The 21,221-nt window shown below is 44.6% G+C and overlaps 2 protein-coding genes and 2 non-coding genes across 5 annotated transcripts; all 4 read right to left on the bottom strand.

Annotated features, from left to right (window-relative positions):
- Positions 1-2,826: 2,826 nt before the first annotated feature.
- On the bottom strand, positions 2,827-8,946 carry dnase1l1 (deoxyribonuclease I-like 1). 2 transcript variants are annotated; one of them, XM_005458769.4, is made up of 10 exons: positions 8,793-8,946; positions 6,983-7,141; positions 5,318-5,406; positions 4,712-4,801; positions 4,524-4,636; positions 4,324-4,436; positions 4,084-4,241; positions 3,749-3,845; positions 3,479-3,627; positions 2,827-3,036 (listed from the first exon to the last, which is right to left on the bottom strand). In XM_005458769.4, the coding sequence occupies exons 2-10, from the start codon at positions 7,130-7,132 to the stop codon at positions 3,030-3,032; spliced, it is 966 nt and encodes a 321-aa protein (XP_005458826.1). In that variant the 5' UTR covers positions 7,133-7,141; positions 8,793-8,946; the 3' UTR covers positions 2,827-3,029. The 2 variants fall into 2 exon arrangements, with proteins under 2 accessions (XP_005458826.1, XP_013132367.1); XM_013276913.3 differs by having other exon boundaries at positions 8,709-8,855.
- A 2,415-nt stretch (positions 8,947-11,361) lies between these two features.
- rpl10 (ribosomal protein L10) lies at positions 11,362-15,351 on the bottom strand. The gene is made up of 7 exons (XM_003454238.1): positions 15,338-15,351; positions 15,182-15,213; positions 14,071-14,129; positions 13,198-13,305; positions 12,075-12,213; positions 11,829-11,991; positions 11,362-11,571 (listed from the first exon to the last, which is right to left on the bottom strand). Exons 2-7 carry the CDS (start codon positions 15,202-15,204, stop codon positions 11,416-11,418), a joined length of 648 nt encoding a protein of 215 aa, XP_003454286.1. The 5' UTR covers positions 15,205-15,213; positions 15,338-15,351; the 3' UTR covers positions 11,362-11,415.
- On the bottom strand, positions 11,644-11,776 carry LOC112843383 (small nucleolar RNA SNORA70). Its single transcript, XR_003215714.1, has one exon. It is a non-coding gene; the product is annotated as a small nucleolar RNA SNORA70 (small nucleolar RNA).
- Positions 13,822-13,954, bottom strand: LOC112843382 (small nucleolar RNA SNORA70). Its single transcript, XR_003215713.1, has one exon. It is a non-coding gene; the product is annotated as a small nucleolar RNA SNORA70 (small nucleolar RNA).
- Positions 15,352-21,221: the final 5,870 nt, after the last annotated feature.

Genomic DNA, 21,221 nt, shown 5'->3' with positions numbered 1-21,221 from the left:
GTATGTGGTCGAGGACCCAGGCCTGAAGGATAGAGCGACAAGTCTGTGTAAGTTATGACACTTGGCTCACTGTAACTTCAAAAAGTCATTTATTTCAGAACTGAAACTGCGTAATAAACTCACATGTTATCTTCTGATTTATTAACATTAGAATGTTTCACAGAGCTCAGGGTGTTCATGAGCTCAAAAACACAGCAAGCATCCCACCTGAGTCACTTTCCCCGCTGATGCTAACATCAGTCAGTTCCCTTTTTGCTGATGGGCTCCATAAAATACTGTTTCCACTAAAGAAGCCGTGTTTTTATTTAAGGCCAACAGCTAAACTACTCTTTATGCTGTTTGATTGTCTCCACAAAGTGAATTAGACCAAGTAGAAAAATGGATATCTACCTCAGTTTTATTGAATTGTATTTATTTATGCTTTTTTTATTTGATCTATTTGTACAGAGAAAGACTTTTATTGCACAGAGAAATGCAATGAAACGTGACAATAAACGCTTTGAATCTTGAATCTTTTGGAGGACACATGGTTTCAGTGAATCGGGAAATACTGAACTGGCTGACATACAATTTACAAAATGAAAAAAGACAAACCTGTAGATTTTCAAAATGTAAGTGTGCAGGTTTATTTCTGTTATCTGTGTGCTTCTGTTTCTGTCAGAGATAACGCCGTTAGGATTGCATACCAGAATAAACAGAGCAGAAGAAGAGCAAACAGACAAGACAAATAGGACACAAATAGCAGAAACTCAGCACAAACACAGGCACGCTGCCACCACACACAAGCCTGCATCACTGACAGTAAATCTGATCCTTGCAACACCACCGTCTGCACTATGGCCTCTGATAAGTGCTGAATAACACGGAATTTTAACCCTGATACTGTGCAATGCATGCATGCTAGCACTGCTTTGGAGCAGTTTGATGTGTGGAAAAATAAAATCAGATATTTTAAAAATGAAGGTCGTTTCCTTTAATCTGACTTGAGACATTCAGCTCTATGCAAGTCTGGGCAAATCGAACTCATGCAGCAGACACACAAAATGTCTTCTTCTTCTTATCTTCTAATGTTTACGCCAACAGAAATACAAAAAGGATTTCTTATCTAATTTCCAACCAGTCAACACAGCTGTAATATCTATATTACAGCTCCAGGCTTGGAGGGTATAATGATGCTCGGTGATGTTTTGGTACTGTCACAGTTACAGCCGCAGGCGACATCCCACAGGTCAGCCGGGCACTCCAAGGCCAGAAGGAAGGAAAGGCCCTGACTCTGACATAACACTGTTAATATAAGCGTGTAATGTAATGTGACCACATTATAAGAGTTCTGCTCTGTGTCATAGTTTTATACAGTACACGTTGTTCTTCTGATCAGGATTATTTTCAAATCTGTCCTGACTTATTTTACACTACACGGATTAAAGTATACACCTATTCAGGAAAGCTGTGATGGCACAGATGCATGCTGGGAAATATAGTACTGGTACCTTCTGAACAATTAGATCCTCAAAGAATTTTGCCTGGGAATTTGGCAAAATTCCTGCAGACCTGCTGATGTCAACCATGCGACAGTTTCGTCTTATAGAGTAGTTAAACAGCACAGCAGCATTTTATTTCATGTTGAGCAAGCAAAGAGAAAAATGGTGCTCAAAGAGGAGAGAGAAGAGAACAGGATGAGTACAATGACCCGACTTTGTCATTGACTTTGCTGAGTGCAAGGCTCAAAAGATACAGTCTGAAACATTGTTACTACTGTTGTTCTAATATGTGCTCTTACTGTAATATGAGTGGATGTTCCACTGTAAAGTAACACAGACTGAGGATGAGGTGACCCACCCAGTGGGTTTGTGGACATTCTCCTTTGTTCCATGCTTACAGACATCGTGGTGTGACCTTATGTGACGTTCCCACAGCCTGGGATTGCTGTTGTCGTCCATGGTGCTGATTAAAAGCTGATTATTACTACATGATTTGATTTTGCACGTGTGATTTAGAGAGCGAGTGAGGTGCTGTGTGTGCTCCAGTACAACATTGTGGTGAGGGTCTATCAGAGTTACGACTTCACATTCATGTAGCGCCAACACTTTCATGTCAGTGTAACAAACGACAAGCTCTGTAGCTGCAATAAAACAAAGACTGGGAGGCTTTGTTTGTATATTAAGCAAGAAAAATGAAGCATGTCTGTTCGGGTTGTGCTCGGCGTGTATGACACGCTGCGTCTGTCTAATACTGATCGATTGGGAAAGGAGCGGAGTTCAGCAGGAAGTGTGAAAACAAAGACGATCAAACAAATATGAAAGTGCGGACAGCTGTCAAAGTTTTCAGGTTTTCACACGTTGTTTTCACTTTGTCTCTGTGGCCGACGATCAGAGCAGCAGCAGCACATACAGACGCTCTCTGTACGCAGACCAAAGCTATGCACCTCTTTTTTAAACTTCTCACTCAGAATTCATCAAACAGTCTTTTGCTGCACAGCCGAGGATTCTGAGAATATGTAAGAACACAGAAGCTTGTTGTCTAAGGCAGGATCTAAGCCCACAGAGCAGTCGTCCATATATTTCTGACACAGCTGTACCATGATGATCTGCAAACTGCCCACAGGCTCTGCATGGGGCCCTCACACCACGATGTGCGTCCCTTATCGTCTACGTCTGCTTTGTTTCCTCGTGTCGTTTGTAGGAAACGTTTTCATAAAGTGATTTATGACTTTCTTAGAAACGAAGAGATTTCCGAAGCACTTTATTTTCTCGGCTGTCTTCATGTCTCAGAATAAGAAACAACCACTGCAGGTGGTTATCACAAGAAGCTGGTCATGACACAATAATGGGAATCAATGACAGTTTAATAGTGTGTGCAGGAGCAGGAAAGCCCAATTTGGCTGTCCGAACAGAAACAAGAAAGGAAACGTATTTAGAAATTCTCCTGCTCATCCTGGGAACACACTAAAGGTTACGGCCTTTAGGCCTGCGTTCGACCCTGAGGCCGTGTGCTGCATGGCTTACTCCTGGTCTTTCTGTCCTGTTGCACTAAAGGCTGAAAAAACAAACAGAAACACAGCGAAATATGAAGTTTACATATGTGTCTGCACTGAAAACAAACCTGGCCTCAGACGATTTTTACACCATAAATACACTCACAAATATTTACAGCAGGTGAGAAACTTTCATTGTCAGTTGTGTGTACAGTTTACAAATCATGTGCATTTGATCTTTCAACACTTTGGGTCCAGCTGCCATAAACTGGAGGAGCGAATCTGCAGCCTAACACTGAAGTCTCGCATACACACACAGCTCGGCCATTGTACACTATAGTCAAAGACATTGTTGAAGGTAAATAGTTGTGTAATTTTATCTTTTTTAACCTGAAGACCAACATCAGGGGTATTTGGAAAGTTCAGCTCCGCATGTTCTCCTCAGTTCATGAACTTGGCTATAAGACAGACCTATCTCATCCTCTAGGTTTATTATTTAACTACCTTGTCAATATTTGAAAGGCAACATTGCTTAGGCCAAACAAAGTCATAAACTGGTTTGCACTGGTAATAGATGAGCCCCCAAGAAAGGCTCTGAAATCCTCGACCTTTAGCAGGACCTCCACCGGGTAATGGTCGCTGACACCCAGCGCCTGAATGAAAAACACAGGAAGAACAGCCAGTGTCAACATCTCTCCACCCAGTCCATGTTTAACACACTCTGTAGGTGTGTGTGTTTCTGTACAGTCCACACACACTGGTACAGACTGTTACCTGCTCCTCCGTCAGTCCGTATTCCTCTTGAAAGTTAAACGGTTTGGCTGAAGCAGGCACGATGGCTCTGTGAAAGGTTTCCCCGTTCACAACAATCCTGTTGGCACAAGCAGAGAGCAGCACACATTTACTCATGTTTCCTATTTCTTTCACACGGTCACATTTAAGTCTGCTATAGTCTGCTTACATTTACTTAAAAATATTGCGTATTAGCTGCACTAAACAACAATGTACCTTTTTTTTAATCAAAAGAAACTTTGTTTCTTGAAAAGCTCCAGGGACCCTGAAATCTTGGGAACCCTCCTGAATCAAAGCTTTGGGGAACGTGCGCTTACCTGTCATAGGAGCAGGATGTGGTTGATCGCACGGTGGTGTCAGTGTCGTCTGGGATGAGCCAAATAAGACTCTTGTCTGTAATTAGGCGCACATTCTTCCTGTTCTTCTTAGCGAGGTAGCCACAGTCCGCATTAAAGTCTCCAAGAAGCATCACATTCTGCCCATTACAACACAGCTGTCACCATGTAACACCTGTGCTATTGACTTGTTGTCTGTTTGATGCCAAAATGAGCCTTTACCTCAGTTTTCCACATCTTTCTCACATGCTGTAGAACATCATAGAGGGCATCGAGCTCCTTGGTGGTGTTGGAGGGCGTGGTGTGCTGAGGTATGAGAACAAACTCCTTTATAGCTGAGGATGGAAATGAGGGTTAGAGGGAGAATCTATCCAACAGCACCAATGTTTCCATTCTGTCACAGGGAAGCATCGGGGACTGACCTGTGGTGGGCGCGCTGAAATGGACAACGAACGGCTCTCTGGAGAAAGCGTCTACATCTCCTGGTTTATTATCAGGGTACTGATACTGGGCCATGACCATCACCGTCTCCGTCCTGCACACATTCAGGTTCAGTGAAGCCAGACACTGTTACTCTACCTGCACTTACCTGCACAGAGGTGTAGCTCACCTGTACACAAACACGTACTGCTCCTGGTATGTTTCAGACCTGCCCAGTCTCTCACTGGCCACAGTCTTATATTCATACTTGGTGTCAAACCTGAGAGTGAAGCAGCACAGACAGGACGGAGATCCAGTCATTACACGTGTTAGTTGTTAAGTTTAAACATTTAGGAGTTAAGTGAGTCCAAACCACTAACCTCCAAAGTGATGCAATAATATGTGTGTGTGGGTCTGTGTGTGTGTGGGTGTGTGTGTGGGTCTGTGTGGGTGTGTGTGTGTGTGTGGGTCTGTGTGTGTGTGTGTCTGTGGGTGTGTCTGTGTGTGTGTGGGTGTGTGTGTGTGGGTCTGTGTGGGTCTGTGTGTGTGTGGGTCTGTGTGTGTGTGTGTGTGTGTGTCTGTGGGTGTGTCTGTCGGTGTGTGGGTGTGTGTGTGGGTCTGTGTGTGTGTGGGTGTATGTGTGGGTCTGTGTGGGTCTGTGTGTGTCTGTGGGTGTGTCTGTGCGTCTGTGGGTGTGTCTGTGGGTGTGTCGGTGTGTGTGTGTGTGTGTCTGTGTGGGTCTGTGTGTGTGTGTGTGTGTGTGTGTGTGTGTGTGTGTAAGCGAATGAATAATCACTGTTTCAGGGAGTCGAGCAGCAGTGGTACAGCTTTTCCTTTACTGTCTCTCACTTCCTGGAGCAAACACACATCACAGCGTGTGATGATCTGAAATGGAGACACAGCACAGCCATGAAAAGGTGAGTGGGAGTGGGTCACACAGAGGAGCCACTCATTATTCGTCCCGCTGGTCACCTGCAATAAAATAAAAATTTCCTGCATCCCTAAAAATATTTGTTATATTTGTTCTTTTTGGTCCTGCCTGATATTCCCAAGAGGTTGTCCTTTTCCCAGACCACCGCTCTAAATTAGAATGCGTTGGCATTGACTCTGCGCCACCTTGTGGTGCTAAATGATACTGCATGGAAGTGTCTTCATAGCCTTTGTTTGGTTGCTTCGGTTAATTTCACATTTTGGTGAACAAACATTCAAACAGGAAACAAGTTTCTCTAAACAAATCATTTTTACTGATTCACTGAGTAATTCTATCAGTTTATTAGTCTGCCCATTAGCTACAGCCCTGTAGTGACGACCGTTTTTAAGGTTCATTTTGAGGAGAGCGAGGTGGAGGAGATCGGAATAACACACTGACCCTGCCAGGTGGAGTCAAACGATGATTTTAATGAAACACACGCGTGGGAGTAATGAGCTGACCCTGTATGCAGACAGCATCAAAATCTCATCTCCGAAACTTCAGAATACAGTTTTATACATCGGGGTATTAGAACGCCCCCTCAAGCGTCAAATAAACAATACAAACATACGTCAAATCAAAACCACAATGACTTTTAACACAGTTTGAAAAGATCATCGCAGGTGCTTCCTGTTGCCACCGGACGCTCGCCTATCTGTCTGGAACATCAGGCACACGTTCTGCAATAAACGGTACTTTTGCAGGCACACTTGCAGTTACAAGCATAATATGATTAAACTTTCACCTATAAATGAACCCACTAACTGTATGTGTGTCTCATCCTTAAATGCTCTCTTATCTCACCCGTTGCACTTCTGACCTTTCACCAGAACAGAGGCTCATCCTTACATGTAATAACCTAACTGGAACTATATATGTAATATGTTGAATAAATGTTTTAATCAAGAACCTCTACTGAAAGCTTAATCAAAAGATATAAATGAATAAAAGATAATAAAGAATAACCTGGTTATTCATAACCTGCTCAAAATAACTTGCACTCAGACTCTGCTTTCGGTTTCACTTCCTGCAAAAGGCCTGCCCTGCAAACCTGCAGTTTCCTGTCTCATTTTGGCACAGAGTATACTCAACGTTAGGGCCTTTCTTTTACAATGCAGTCTGCATATAAACATTTAAGATTATAGATTCAAAAGCATTTCGGGTTATAGATTCAACTCCACAGTTTAAAGTGGTTCTTACTGGACCTGTAATAAAGACTAATTAATTGGGTGCCAATATGTTTAAACCTATGAATACAATATCAATACTTCAATAAATGCGTCAATGCAAATGCTTGTTATATGATTATGATGCAATAGCAATAACAAAATAATGAAACTGGAAATAGTAAAATGAAATAATAAAAATGGCAGAAAAATAACACCTCATTTCCTTACACCGTCCACTAAAGAACCACGACACTGTCCCTCAGCTGTGTGAGCCAAATACAAGAACACAAGCACTCTTACCCAGTCTCTCTTTTTACCTTACCCTGGCAAGAGTCCCCATAACATCACTCTTCTTTGACTTGGATTCACCAAAGTGTTGTGTGTTGAAGGCACAGATCCTAAAATCTGAACCAGCTTTAGTATCAGTCACATCCACGAGGAGGGCGAGCAGCAGGAGGAGAGACAGACTCATGGCCCACAGCTGGAAGGAAGCACAGTCACCATCGAGAAACATGATGAAACACACGAGCTGAGGGCTGCTACGGGACAAATTCACCTTTGTTTGGTGTTTAAAAAAACACTTTTGATGGAAGCTTTGATGTGAACATAACTCAGACGTGGACTAAAGAGGAGACAGAGCACTGCATCTCTGATGGTGCAAAGAAGAGGGTAGTTTGTTGTTGCTGCCATCAAATCCAGAATATTTTCCTCTAATGGTGTTTCACCATCTCTGTGTTTGATTTGGGAACAACATTTTTGGAGCTGGGGTTGTATAAGTAATAAAGGTTTTTAATTTGAAGTATTTTAATTGGTAAAAGGAAGTAAACAGCAAACCAGTACAAATCTAATGGCTGTTGTTGTTGTTTGTGTGTAAGCATGAACTGTCATTATTCCTGTTTCTCATGGTTGTCTGTTTGACTCAGCAGTGAAACTTCCTGTTTCTTCCTGTTTTGCTTAAAACTATTCGTTTCTCCAATTCCTCCTGACGACTTGTTGCCCACGGAGATGATGTTTGCTCCGTGTCCTCTGTCTGTGTTTCTTAAATTTGTTACCATTTCAGCTCCTTAAAAATGTTTTCACATAAATAACTAATAGTGTGTTCATTAATAAAGTCCACTCATATTTACTTTCAGACAAAATAACATAAAATGCAGCAAACTTTATTATGTTAGCCAGTTAGCTTTCAGTCTGTGTGTCACGATGGTTTCACCCGAAACCCCTGCTGATGATGACCCACACCCATATTCACACTTTGGCTCACATGATGATGCACATGCTCAGTAGTGTCCTCTTAAGGGACAATTCCACTCAGGTTCTTAGAGCTGAAGATGAGAGCTGACACGTCAAGTCCAGGTCTGTCCAAGGTCCCCCCTCAGTCACAGATGTTTTGCATTAATCAAGAGGGCAAACATCTGTACTGTGGACTACTGATTACCTGACAGGAAGACCACAGTGTTCAGCTACTTCAGTCTGTCACTGTTCTTATTGTCCTGCAGCGACTGTAACCACATCATTTCCTCAGGGATTAATAAAGTATTCTGATTGATTATGATTTTCATGGCCTGGAGAACAATGTCCAGAAACCCAAACAGGAGAAATATGAAGGAAAACAAACACACATAACAGTCCAGTCAGTACGAAACAGGACAAACTGAGGGTTTAAATACACACCTAAGTAATCATGGAAACACCATGGCAGACATCTGAAACTAATGTTGAAAACAAGAAGCAAAACTCCAGAAAATAAGACGATAAAATCCTAAAATCAAACAGAACTTAAAGGTGAAAAAACACGGAGCAGTGACCATCGCAGGGCTGAAATGATCCTGACGTCATGGGAAACATGGAGAAATGACTCTAGTTCAGCTCTGCTAGGTCTAAAGCTGTTAGTTAAACATGAAACATGAAACTACAGCGTGTGTGCAGCAGGCTGTACCAGCTGCTGTAATGTGAGCTCCAGCGGTAGGTACACTGCTTTAACCCGGAAACACAGCTGAGCGTATAGGAGAGTGCCGCTCTGTTTTCTCTGTAGTCATAAACACACTCACAGCATCAGATTACAGGTCACACTCTCCACTGAGACGGCTTTTCCTGGGCTCACTCCTTCTATGGTTTGCCAAACTACAGCTTACCAGCTCTGGGACTTCTTGGACTTGTAGGGTGTGTTCGCTTCTTGCTCCCGTCTTTCGACTGAAACTCAAAGCCAGCTCTGCCACTCTGTTTCCTGTAGGAGGGACTACAAGAGGGAAGCTGGAGCTAATCTGCTGCTCTTCTGTTTGTAAGAGATCAAGTCTTTATCAGGAAAATCACTGCAAACATTAACATTTGAATACTTCAAAGTAAAAAAAGAAGACCAAAAACACCACAAACCTGCCTGGTTATTTACAGATATATGACTTAAGTATTTATTGTGAGGAGGCAAAAGGGAAGTGAAGCAGTCCACGGGCCCACAGATGAACAGATCAGGTGTGGGAAGTTTAAGACAACCTGCAGGTTAAAGACGTGAACACTGCTCCAAAACATTAAAAGAAGACTCTTTAAACAGAGCATAATCAGAGATATTGATCTGGTCAGTTAGACAGCAGAAAGGACTGTTAACCAGTTTGAGCTGCTTGGTTGTTGCTGTTGGTGTTAAAATAACAGCAGGGGGCAAAACTAGAGGGGCAACACTGAGAAACCTGAAACAGGAACAGCTTTACAGGTGGAGGCACCTGACGTGGTTCACTCCTCAGCGTTCCTGTTTCTAACTTGGATCAGTGTCCCTGCTGGGAATCTGGGATGACACCTGGAGCCTCCACAGGTCGCACAGGTAGGCGAGCTCCTCGGTAATGCCACGTTCAGGAGCATGGAGGAGATCACAGGCTGCAGTAGCAGGACATGTATGCACACGTTATTAAAACGCTGCACGGTGCTTATTCTGTATTTATTTCAGCATGGTGGTGTACGCACAGCAAAACACACATGTAGTCAAAGAGCTTTAAACACTTTAAAAAAGAAATCTAGTGCTGAGGCGTATCATTGGAAATATTTTTGTATTCATCTGTGAAATTAAGGAGGGCTGGCAGTAAAAACACAGTGGAGCTGAGCCCAGCTGTGGAATAATTACACGGTGTTCTCCCACTCAGGAAGTCCGGACCTGTGAACTGTGTCTTTGGTGCTGACCAACAGTCAGTGTCCAACACCTGGCACAAGCTACCAGTGGAGAGACGGCGTGGCATAGACACAGGTGAAACCAGCCATCACTTGAATGCAATGAAGTGTCCACTCCCACTAGTGTCCAGACTTTCATACTATATTTCATTTCGTTGTAATCTTCTTGCACCTCTGTTGCTGCCTCAGTGGGTCTGCAGGACGTCTGTGATGAAAGTTTGTAAAACCAGCAGACACCGGAATCCAGACCAGCCACTGGATTTTCCCCAGGGTGAACATGGATACTAAAGTGGACTCCTGTTCATACATTAAAAAACCAATTGCACATAGACACAGATACTCCACCCCACTGGTTCCACCAATGGGAAACTGTTGTGCAGTGGAAGGAAGTGGAGCCGTATCCACCCAGCATCCAGTAGGGTCCATGCTAGACCCCCCCATGCTAAAAACCAGGACCTGGAACGGCGCAGCTCGGACACAAGCACTACATGTACTCTGTATTTGACAAATAAAGGTTGTTTTTACACAGCCAGTGATTCCAACAGGATATCTAGAATCACCAGTTAGTCCCATCCACTAACCAGATGTCTCTGGACCGTGGGAGGAAGCTGGAGAACAGCCAGGAAAACACAGGAGAACCTGCAGACTGTCCTCTGGTCTCCAGCAGACAGGTCAGTCTGAATGAAGCAGGCACACACACACCGCTGCCAAACAGATGGATGCAAACAAACGTTACGTACTCCACCAACGTGCTGTCAGCGGTAAAAACACGTTTTCACAGAAATGTCCCACGAGAAGCGTAACAGTGAGCACTGAACTACATTCAGCAGTGAAGCTGCTTCGGGCTGAACCAGGACCTTCATTTGGTCTCCTTAAAAACAGAAACAGTAGCTCCACCTACTGGACATAACACCCCTGAAATAACCACAGCAATGTTTTAATAACATTTTCTAATCCTAATTTGCCAACACATTAAGCTGTCCCTGATGAGGCCAGATCACTGCAGAGGACTCATCCTACTGAGCCGCTTTATTTTAATGTTACAACTTTGTTCTTATTTTGGTTAAACTGGTGCTTACAGTACAGCTGCAGCTCCACCTGACAAAAGGATGTTACCTGTCAGAAAAGGTAACATCCACCAAACACCTGTGTTCAGTTTGAGTATCACTATACATGAATGTGGATACCTGTTCATGTCATTTCTGTGTGACAGCACAGAGTGAAGACAGACGAGAGTTTCATCATGTTACCTTTACAGTCCAAAGCATGTTCGGTGTTTCCTCAGCTGTAAATTAACAGAATTAAAGGTACAACTTTCAGCCCCATGAAACAGTTAGTGTGGGACTTTATGCAGCCGGACTGTTATAGAGGTTTGGATCTGTAATGATCCTCACAGATCTCACACACTGCTCACACTTCAGTATAACTCGTAACACCAGTGGTAAGATTAATGTGTCCAGTCTCAAGTTCAACTGAACACCACGTTAGAAAACCTCCCCCAGACTTGATGTGTGATTTCATGTTCGATGAAGACTCAAAGCCACGACCTCATCACTTTTGTAATCAAAGCCATCTTTATTGGTTATGTGGGCACAGAAAGCTGCATCAGACGGCGTGCAGGGCCTTCCAGCGGGCCAGAGGGCCTCTGCTGGGGATGTATTTGACCCCACAGCCATCAGGAATCAGACGCTTCTCGGCCATCATGTCATCAAAGTCACAGGCGTTGAACTTGGTGAAGCCGTACTTCTTGGAAATGTGGATCTGAGGGCGAGAGCAAAGACATGGGTTCAGCCTTTCAGTACTTACTTACACTAAGCCCCTGATGAAGACACATTTTGTCTCAGTGGTCCCTTAAAGCACTCAGCACCTCCCAGCTGAGGACATACACAACCAAAGAGTCGCTGTCTGCAGCCTTTGCACACCAGAACCGCACCGCAGCGAGACCGGTCGGCTTAATAAGCTGCAGAGGTCTCACGTCACTTTACTTTTATTACAGCAGGAGCTTTGGGAGCGTTTACCTTCTGACGACCAGGGAACTTGAACTTGGCTCTGCGCAGAGCCTCCACCACGTGCTCCTTGTTTTGGGCCTTGGTACGCACGGACATGATCACCTGACCAATGTGCACGCGGGCCACGGTGCCCTGGGGTTTACCAAAAGCACCACGCATTCCAGTCTGGAGCCTGCGCGACACAAAACAAGAGGATTACAGGATGAGCCAGACTGCGCTCAGTGCAGCAGGGCTACGTGTCAGTCAGCCTCTCACCTGTCAGCTCCAGCACAGGACAACATTTTGTTGATGCGGATGACGTGGAAGGGGTGCAGACGCATGCGGATGTGGAAACCGTCCTTACCGCAGGTCTTCACCATGTACTTGTTAGCACAGATACGGGCAGCTTCCAGAGCTACAGGGGTTGAAGCACAACATGCATGAAGTTAGTGGCACAGCTGTTTGTGTTTGCAGTTTGGGGACACTCACAAGTCCCGAGCCAACAACCCTGACTGACTGCAGCATTAGCTTTATTAGATACGAGCCAGACAAACTGAGGGGGGAGGGGTTTACTGAGGTCACCACACGAGTGAGAGCTGTGCTCTGAAGTCTGACACCAGGACTCGAACGCAGTCGAGACCAGCTTCACTGTTCTAACCTGGAACCACAGCCGCCTTTATTTTCCCCTAAGACCCAACACTGCAGCTACAAGGCTCAGTGCACCCTCTAACAGTAACGCACTCATGCAGGCAGCAGTGGATGCTTCCTTACTGAGTATTGGGCGTGGCTAACATTAGCAGCCTTCCTTCTGTTAGCCACAGGCTTCTACTGAACGTCACTGTGCAGTGCTGTGATACAGCAGACCCTCCACAGACGAGTCATACATTAGCATTAGCACCAAGTGTATCTGCCTAATGCACTGAACCTGTGATGAGCCCAGTTTAACGGTCCTGGTGCCAGTAAGCAGCTGTAGCCCAGTTTAATTGGCTCATTCCTCATATACACATGTGCAGTGTCTTCATGTGTCATTTACTAGGTTAGTTTTTATATTTAATATACAAGCTGTTACATTAGGTTACAAACATCTCACAGCTATACAATAATAGTTTCCCACAGTAGTAATCAGTGACCCCCCCAAACAAACACTGGGAACAGCCAGTGATCTAAAGTGGAAAACGAGACTTGGCTCATTCAGCCGTCTTCTTTTCTTCTGAGTAACAAACCTGCAGACTTTTTCACCTCTAACAAAACGTTTAAAAGCAACCTGGCCTTTTAACCAGAGAAGCCATCGTCTCACTGTCTTCATCAGTAAACGGCACTCACAGGCCGAAGTGTGCTCCAACAAGAAAGCACACACGTTAACAACAGGTGTGTTAGTCGTGGCTCCTGGTCTCCTCACCTTCTGATGACAGCTGCTCGTACTCATCAGAGACCATGTGGCCGCACAGGGGGAACTCGTCCACCTTGGCCTTCTTCCTGCCCAGGTCAAAGATCCTGATCTTGGGGTCTGAGGAGAACAGAAGAGGAGGAAGGATAAGAACACTGAAACACGTCTGCATCAGCGAGACCAACTTATGGCCTTTTCCATCAGCGCCTACTCGGATCAGCTGGAGTCACCTAACCTAACGTGCGGCTGTCGTCATAGCAACACGTCCTGAATAAATGTGTGACACGAACACTCCAACAAAGGTGGACGTGGAGGCAAGAACGTACCTGCTACTCAGTCTGTGGCACGCCGTCAGACTCGGGGAATGAGGCGCTCTCGTGGCGCTACTGACCAGCCAATCGGTGGCCTGCAGTCTGACGAAGTCACATTTTAGTGCCTGCTTGGATCGTATGGAACCCGGGCTAAGTAGGTACTATAAAGGTACCGGGTACCTTTATAGTACCTGGTACTACTATGACCGAATGGAAAACTGTGGTGAACCGTGCTGAGCCGATCTGAGTAGGTACCAATGGAAAAGCGGCTTTAAAAAAGGAAACCATGATGACCAACTAAGTAATTGTGAGCCACACAGCAGGATTTTGTCTCAGTGGTCCCTTAAAGCACTCAGCACCTCCCAGCTGAGGACATACACAACCAAAGAGTCGCTGTCTGCAGCCTTTGCACACCAGAACCGCACCGCAGCGGGACCGGTCGGCTTAATAAGCTGCAGGACTCACGGCAGCCCACTGTGACAATTTAGTCCAGATGGGTGACCGTGATTTCACCTGAACATGGTCCCACTTAAGTGTTACAGACTGAAACAGGAAACATGGAGAGAGAACGTACCAGGCACACCCCTGCAGAAGCGGGACTTGGGGTACGGCTTGTTCTTGCAGTACCTGTAGCTGTGAGAGGAAACAGACACGTCACCAACACTGACCGCTTTGAATCTTTGTGTAGGAGGTGGACAATCTAACACATCCCCAACCCTTCAGCCAGCACACTGGACCACATCAATCACATGCTGGCTACGCAGCCGTAACACCATCTGATTCACTGTAATCCCAGACGGGTAGTTTATGATGTCAGAGCAGGAAAGACGAGTCAATGAGAGAAGAACTAAAACAGCCAGAGTCTGTTTGTACAGATACACAAAATCCTGTGATGTCTGACCTGCATCTGACACTGACTGTGACTGCTGTAACCAATTATTCTTCAAAAACGATAATTATCTCTTATCTGATTGGTCATCAGCAAAACCTGTTTGAAGGATAGAAACAAAGTGTGTCTGACCTCAAACACGTCTACCTAAAACTAACAGCTAAATGTAAAAGTGTTTTCTCCCAGCAGCGGTGTTTTAAACTCGAACCTGGACAAACAGGAGAACATACGGCATTAGCTGCAGACTACACTGGAGTCAGTAACACACAGCTGAGACTGATTCACACTGACCCGTCAGGCTAACGTGTCACACCGACGATCAGGATATTTCCTGTTTTACAGCCGTTAAATCAAAACCAACAATACATTTAGAAAAGAAAGCGCGCAGTGAGCACTCTCACAGTCAGTAGGTTCATGGGCTTATAACAAGGTCAGACAATTATTTAATACCACAATAAGCTGTGACTCGGAGCTTTTAAGTCTTTTCACGGTTTCAAACAGACTCTGGCTGGGGCTGAAAGTAGTAGCATTTAGCTAGGTACCGTTATCGCACCATGCTAGCATGCCCCGTGAACGGACTGCTTTACAGGGCTCGTTGTGAACAACATTTAAATAGAGTTCACAGTGTAAGACGACGGAAACGCTGCGTTTTATAGCACATATTATTTTTATTCTTATTTCTCAGGCCCGGTGGCAGGCCAGCGCCGTGCACATGGCGCCGAGCAGGAGCCGCTGCCATTTTCCGCTGAAACACTCGCTCGGCCCTTCGCTCAAGCGGGGTAAGAAAATGACTTACCACCGGGCTGGTCGGCGGCCCATGGTTGCAATCTGGAAATTAATGAATAAAAACAAGTTACTTAGCTTAATCTGGACAAAGACAAGTCAAAAAATAGCTTTAAATTAACCGGTATGATGGAGAGCCGAAGAAAACGCGACCTCACCACGCACTCACCTAATGGAGGAAAGGAAGAAGACGTCACTTCCGCTTTGTCATATGGACAGAACGGTTCACCGGGGAAATCTTTATATTCATCTACGTAATATTTTTGCTTCAACGTAGTTTTATTACAACAATAAATGATTACTGTATGGATTTTATTTAAAAATATAGTTGGGAAAATTCATTTAAGGGCTGTTAACGCACACCAAGTGAATGCTGGGAAGTGTAGTTGTACGCAACGTCAATAAGGCTGCTTAGCTACATTTTATTCAAACATAATTTTATTTAGTAGAACATACTGTAAATGCCGCCATCTTCTCTGAGCCCAGACTCATTTAAAATGGGCCGAAGCCAGGAACACATTACAAGGAATATATTACATTAGGATTAAAATACAAGAAATGCATCTGTGCTCAGAGAAAATAGAATGTCTTTTAACACACTCTGTTATCTGACTTGTTATCAGTGTGGTCCTCTTCCAAAAGTCTAGCAGCTGATCTCCTCAGTTCACAGACATTTACTGACTTTTGTTAGAAGAAGAGCAGATGCTACACAGTAGCAAACGTTTTCTCAAATGTTGTTGCCATCAAATTCAAAATACAGGGCAACAGTCCCAAGGAAGTCTGACAGTGCTACTCTCCTACTCTTAGTATTTGAACTGTCTTTGAACAAGCTGGCTGGGAAACACAAGGCACGGCCCTGGAGAACTGGGAAGCACACAGATCAGGTTTCTGGTGACCTGGCAGAAACGGAAACCATACTGTCTGAGGCTGGCACAGAAACGAAATTAGCAAAGGCTCCGTAGCAACCTGGGGCGGCCTCTGGATCCGTGGCAGACTGGGGCGGTTGCTGGGGCACCACTGGAGCGGCCTCTGTGGTCCACGGCAGCCTCTGGATCTGTGACAGGCTGAGGTGGCCTGTGGGGCAGCCGCTGCATCTACAGCAGGCTGTGGCAGCCTCTGGGTCTGCGGCAGGCTGGGCCTGCCTCTGGACCCGCGGCAGACTGAGGCAGCTGTTGGGGCACCACTGGAGCGGCCTCTGTGGGCCGCAGCAGACTGGGGCGGCCTCCAGGTCTGCAACAGTCTGGGCCAGCCTCTGGATCCGTGGCAGTCTGGGGCGGTTGTTGGGGCACCACTGGAGCGGCCTCTGTGGGCTGCGGAAGACTGGAGGCTACATTGGTTTTAGGACCTTCAGGGTTCCAGAGTTGGTAGGCCCCGGGCACAGCCTCAGTGTCTGGGGGAACAATTTTAGCAGCATACAGTCTGGGGAGATTTGGGGGGCTTAAGAACATAAATAGAGTTTGTGGGTTTCCCAAGCTGAGCAACACAAGGCATGGTCCTGGAGCGCTGGGAAGCACACAGTTCGGGTTTCCTGTGGTTGAAATGGAGATAAAGACTCATAGGCACTAGGAAAAAAGAACAAAGACAGTTGAGCTAAATCCCAAAACCCATCTTAACCTATAAAGAGCCCCAAAACCCCCAACAGAACTAGAGAACAGAACTGTGATACAAAGATACTGAAAAGATAAAAAACCCAAAGAAGTCTGTGACTTCTGCCAACAGCTTGAAGTGGTGCATCAGAAACCAAGAAACAGTGGAAAACTCCAGTGAAAGAGGTTTGGTGAAACCATTGTATATGATTGGCAGATTAGATTATGTGCTCATTAGAAAGTCCAACAGCAGCATATGTGTCAAAAACATTTTCAGTGTAAGGAACATTTTGTAGAGTCCAAATATAAGTTTGAGCATAAACGACATTTATACTCAAACTGTAATTCACTGCTTGGTTGATTGATGGAAGGTGTGAGGCTGATCTGTTCCACTCACACTGGATACAGATGCCTCCTGGTTACCTATTTGTGCTATATAACAAATGGCGCCCTAACACAGCTGAGATAGGCTCCACCCCCCGCGACCCTGAAAAGGGTAAGCGATGGATGGATGGAGGAAATGGAAATTCTAGAAATTCTAAGGGTACGTCATCCTTCTGCTGATTCGCTCCTCCTGATCTCATTTTCTCCCTCCTTTGCTCTGTCTGTCTTTGTTGTGTACCTGTGTTGTGATGATGTGTGTCTTCTGTTTCTGAGGCACCATGTTTAGTGTTAATCACACACCTGCTGAGTGGAGCTGGTCCACACTACTAGAAGAACACCAGGTCGTTGCACCGTACGCAGTAAAACAGGCTCAGCACCTTTGTGTATATGTGTTCACTCACATTTGTGCCATCGGTCCAGAACAACAGCAGCTGCAGTGACCGCAGTGGAGAATCAGCCTGTTTAGGAAAGTGTTTGAAACACACAGAGAAACACTTACAGGAAATCGTTTTGTTGAAAAGAGCGCGTCCAGAGGTATCCAGAGATACCTGGACGGGAGCCTATCCCAGCAGTGTTAGGGTGACAGGCAGGGTAGCCCTGGACAGGTGGCCAGTGTGTCGTCACATAGACAACCATTGGCACTCACATTCACACCCGCATTCATTCCAGTGTCAGTAACTACAGCTTACAACTTTTTCACTTACTTTTCTGCCACTGAACAAATGTTTTCTTGCAATTCACAAGTTAAAAATTTCCAGTTAATATCTCAAATTTTTAACTTATTCAGAAGTAAATCTAAATGTAAACACACCCAGTGAGTAGGTCACAAACAGAGTGGAATAACTGTTTTCAGTTCCAGTGAAGCTGTGCAGCATCACATCCACGGCACTGACAAAACTAGACAGATTATATATTTAAATGTATCAGCAGTGAAAAGGCGTGCACATCCTTTACCTGCAATACTGATTCTGTTAGCTCAGTGTGTAGTGAAAATCGGCATGTTCCAAGGCATTTCTGCCGGTTGGCCAATGGGGGGCGCTATCATACCATATGTCTCGAGTCTCCTTCACTGTACCCTTCTTTGGTTAATTCCTAAGAGGAACAATGAGCTCATATCTAAAGTCTTGTTAATGGAGAACAAATGTTCTGTTGCTGAAGCATGTGAGGAATCCGAGCTTTCGTCTTTCTCCAACATAACTCGACATAACAAGTAGTGTTAAGTAGTGCAGGACCAGCTGAAGAATATCATGCTTGGGTCTAGCTCATACAGGCTAGTACAGGCATTATCACATGCCTGTAAGATTCCTGACTCATCATGTGCACACGGCGTTTGTTAAAGTTATATCCTTTTGCAAGTAGATGTATTTAGGAAGTGGCAAAACACTGCCACTCCCTCGTGACTCTTTCAAAAACGCCCATGAACTCTTTCTGACATCCCCGTATAGCCTCGTGTGAAGGTCACCTATGAGTTCTCTATCTTGTATGTTGCTTCTGTTTTGTCTGAATTTGCTCCTGACTTTGGCAGAGCTCAAGGCCAGTGATGACGGCGGGACGATGGAAAAGGAGCAAGGACCAAAAATGGTGCTACAGTATGTGCCCGTTCTGGTGACAAATGGCAGACACACACACACACACACACACTGTAACAGAAATAGACCAGTAGTTTTCAGGCAAGGCTTTAGGGCGTCCCAGGTTGCAAAATAAAAAAGGCGCTTCTGTTTTAGTACACGTACTGATACAACTCCTGATGGTCCTGTTCATCCCTTTATGCCTTCAGATGTTCAGTAGTGGACATTCCAGCATCTGGTTATTAAGACGACTCTTTTTTATTACCCACAGAAGATGTTTGTGAGTTAAACAGGCTGTTCATATGCCAGCATCGGCCTTCGCTCCCATTAGTATCTGAAAGTCTGATTTCTCATAGATGCTAATTTGAAAGTGTTAGCTTCCATCTGGCTGATATCCTTTCTATCTCGTTAGCATGTTAGTGAGGCTTTTCTCGCTAACATGCTAACAGGCTTATTAAAAACATGTTTTACATCAAAGTTGGGCAACAAGGAGGTTAATAAGAGGAAACATTAGCTGCCATGATCAATCACAGTAGCTTGCTTACTTGCTAATGCTAGCTCTGCGTACACACAATGCACAGTAAGCACTGAAACCACAGCCAGCAGCAGGTTGCCTTCCATGCTGGTCAATCATCAGTTTGCACACCAATGCACATATGTGCTAACAACCAGAAATAAAGCTCCTGGCCTCTCACAGTGACACACAAAACTGAGACATGGTTTCCAAAGAGATGCAAGGCAAGTGATGCTACCAGTGACAATAGCCAACTGTGTCCACAGATTGGCAGTAATTTAAAGGATGGACACAAATGCATGAGAAACTTTTGGAAAGTTATTAAATAAAAGCTACCATTGCACTGCATGAATAGCTGTGGCTCAGGTGATAATGTGGGTCATCTATGAATTAGAAGGTTGGTGAACTGATCCCCAGCTACCTCGGTCCACATGACCAATATCTTCCCCTGAGTGTGAGTGTGAACGTTAGATAAACTGCGTCACCATGGATTGAGGTGTTGAGATTTGTAGTAAAAAGTGCTAAATAAATACTAGTCCATTTACCATGATGAACAGAGAAAATATCTACAGAGATCCAATCTTTTTTCTTCTTTTTGGAGCAGGCTGTAGGCATGATCAATTCTGCTGTAAAAACTGGGAGTCTGTAGGGATCGACTCAGTTTCGCAGCCAGCCTCGTGACTTTTTTGCACTGGCTTAATTTTTCAAAAGTTGCCACTTAGTCACCTCATGAAGTGTCCCAAGACTAAACCCAGTGCAACGTACCACTGATGGCCACTACATACTTGCTTCAAAACCTCAGATGTTATTCAAATAGCTCAACAAGAGGAACTAACTGAGACATTTAACAAAATTCATTGGCTGAATCTGGGTCATTTTAGGAATTACTGCTGTTCTGATAGGTTCAGAAGTCTGTAAAGCCTTTGACCACTAACTGACCAACCAAGTTACCAGTAAACTAATCTTAGCTACACTCCAAAGATTCAAATATTATTCAGACTCCTTTGGAGATGATTGTGCCATCTGATTAAAAACACACAAACATTTAAAAGCTGACTTTGTACCTCTGCTACAGGACGTCTTAAACCTTACTTTAAGGAGTAACCACCCTGTCTGCAGTTGTGGAATTCCCCGTTGATTCTGAATCAGTATTCATTAAGTGCTGTGTGTTTCTTCTATAATGTCTCTGCTTGCAAACTACAAATCAATTTTCTGAATTCGACAGTCCTCATGGTTCCTTCGATATGCTAAAGATGCCACAATCACCACAAGGGACTTTGCAAGTCGCAGGTTGCACATTGCAAACTGAACTTCAGATGCAAACCAACATGATGCCACAGCTCGTCCTTTATATTCTGTCTATGAATGTTTTCATGCTGTTTCACGCCTCATATCACAAGAGTCAGATCATTCTCTCTGTCTACTCCTCAAAAGGTAAAAAGGTTAAAGTCTGAAGAAATACAGTGAATTATTAGTGTATTTGTATTAGAATACATAAGGAGGACTGTGCAACAAGCAGAAGACGGCAACAATCCTGTTGTCAAAACAATTGCTTTTTTTGTGGTTTCGTGGCTACATGCTGCTCTCTTGGCAACCTAAATAAAGAAATACACTATCGGCATTGAGTTGCTCATTCTGCCAACCACACCCTTGCACACTCACACACAGTTATGTTTCCATCACCAGAGAGGATACTGAACTACTTCTTCTTTTATAAAAACCTAGCCTGGCCCTGACTCCTACATGCTTCACTCTAAATCTTCACTAGGTGTTTGTCTATAAAAGGAATTTGAGCGCCCACAATGTGACGGTGTAAAAACAAACTATGTCCTCACAACATGCCCAATACAAATACACACACACACACAAAATTACACACTGACCAGTGTGGCTGATGTAGGGTGTGGTAGGTGACACACTGTGTACTGATGTTAAAACGGAAGTGTGCTGGGAGGTGTATCTGTTAGAGTGTGCTGCCTAAAGCTCAGAGAAACAAGAATA

The sequence above is a fragment of the Oreochromis niloticus genome, linkage group LG20 (assembly GCF_001858045.2).
Source record: "Oreochromis niloticus isolate F11D_XX linkage group LG20, O_niloticus_UMD_NMBU, whole genome shotgun sequence".
Classification (NCBI taxonomy): Eukaryota; Metazoa; Chordata; class Actinopteri; order Cichliformes; family Cichlidae; genus Oreochromis; species Oreochromis niloticus.
The sequence above is the reverse complement of the archived record's forward strand: the minus strand, read 5'-3'. Positions and strand labels throughout refer to the sequence as shown.

What these genes read in the sequence shown, in the direction of transcription:
- dnase1l1 (XM_005458769.4), bottom strand. Translation starts at nt 7,132, where the DNA reads ATGAGTCTGTCTCTCCTCCTGCTGCTCGCCCTCCTCGTGGATGTGACT. An exon ending in TTATGGGGACTCTTGCCAGG is followed by an intron (nt 5,407 to 6,982) that starts GTAAGGTAAAAA and finishes TCTCCATTTCAG; the next exon opens with ATCATCACACGCTGTGATGT. An exon ending in ACGGACTGACGGAGGAGCAG is followed by an intron (nt 3,628 to 3,748) that starts GTAACAGTCTGT and finishes TTTTTCATTCAG; the next exon opens with GCGCTGGGTGTCAGCGACCA.
- rpl10 (XM_003454238.1), bottom strand. Translation starts at nt 15,204, where the DNA reads ATGGGCCGCCGACCAGCCCGGTG. An exon ending in CTTCTGCAGGGGTGTGCCTG is followed by an intron (nt 13,306 to 14,070) that starts GTACGTTCTCTC and finishes TGTTCTCCTCAG; the next exon opens with ACCCCAAGATCAGGATCTTT. An exon ending in TCCTGTGCTGGAGCTGACAG is followed by an intron (nt 11,992 to 12,074) that starts GTGAGAGGCTGA and finishes TGTGTCGCGCAG; the next exon opens with GCTCCAGACTGGAATGCGTG.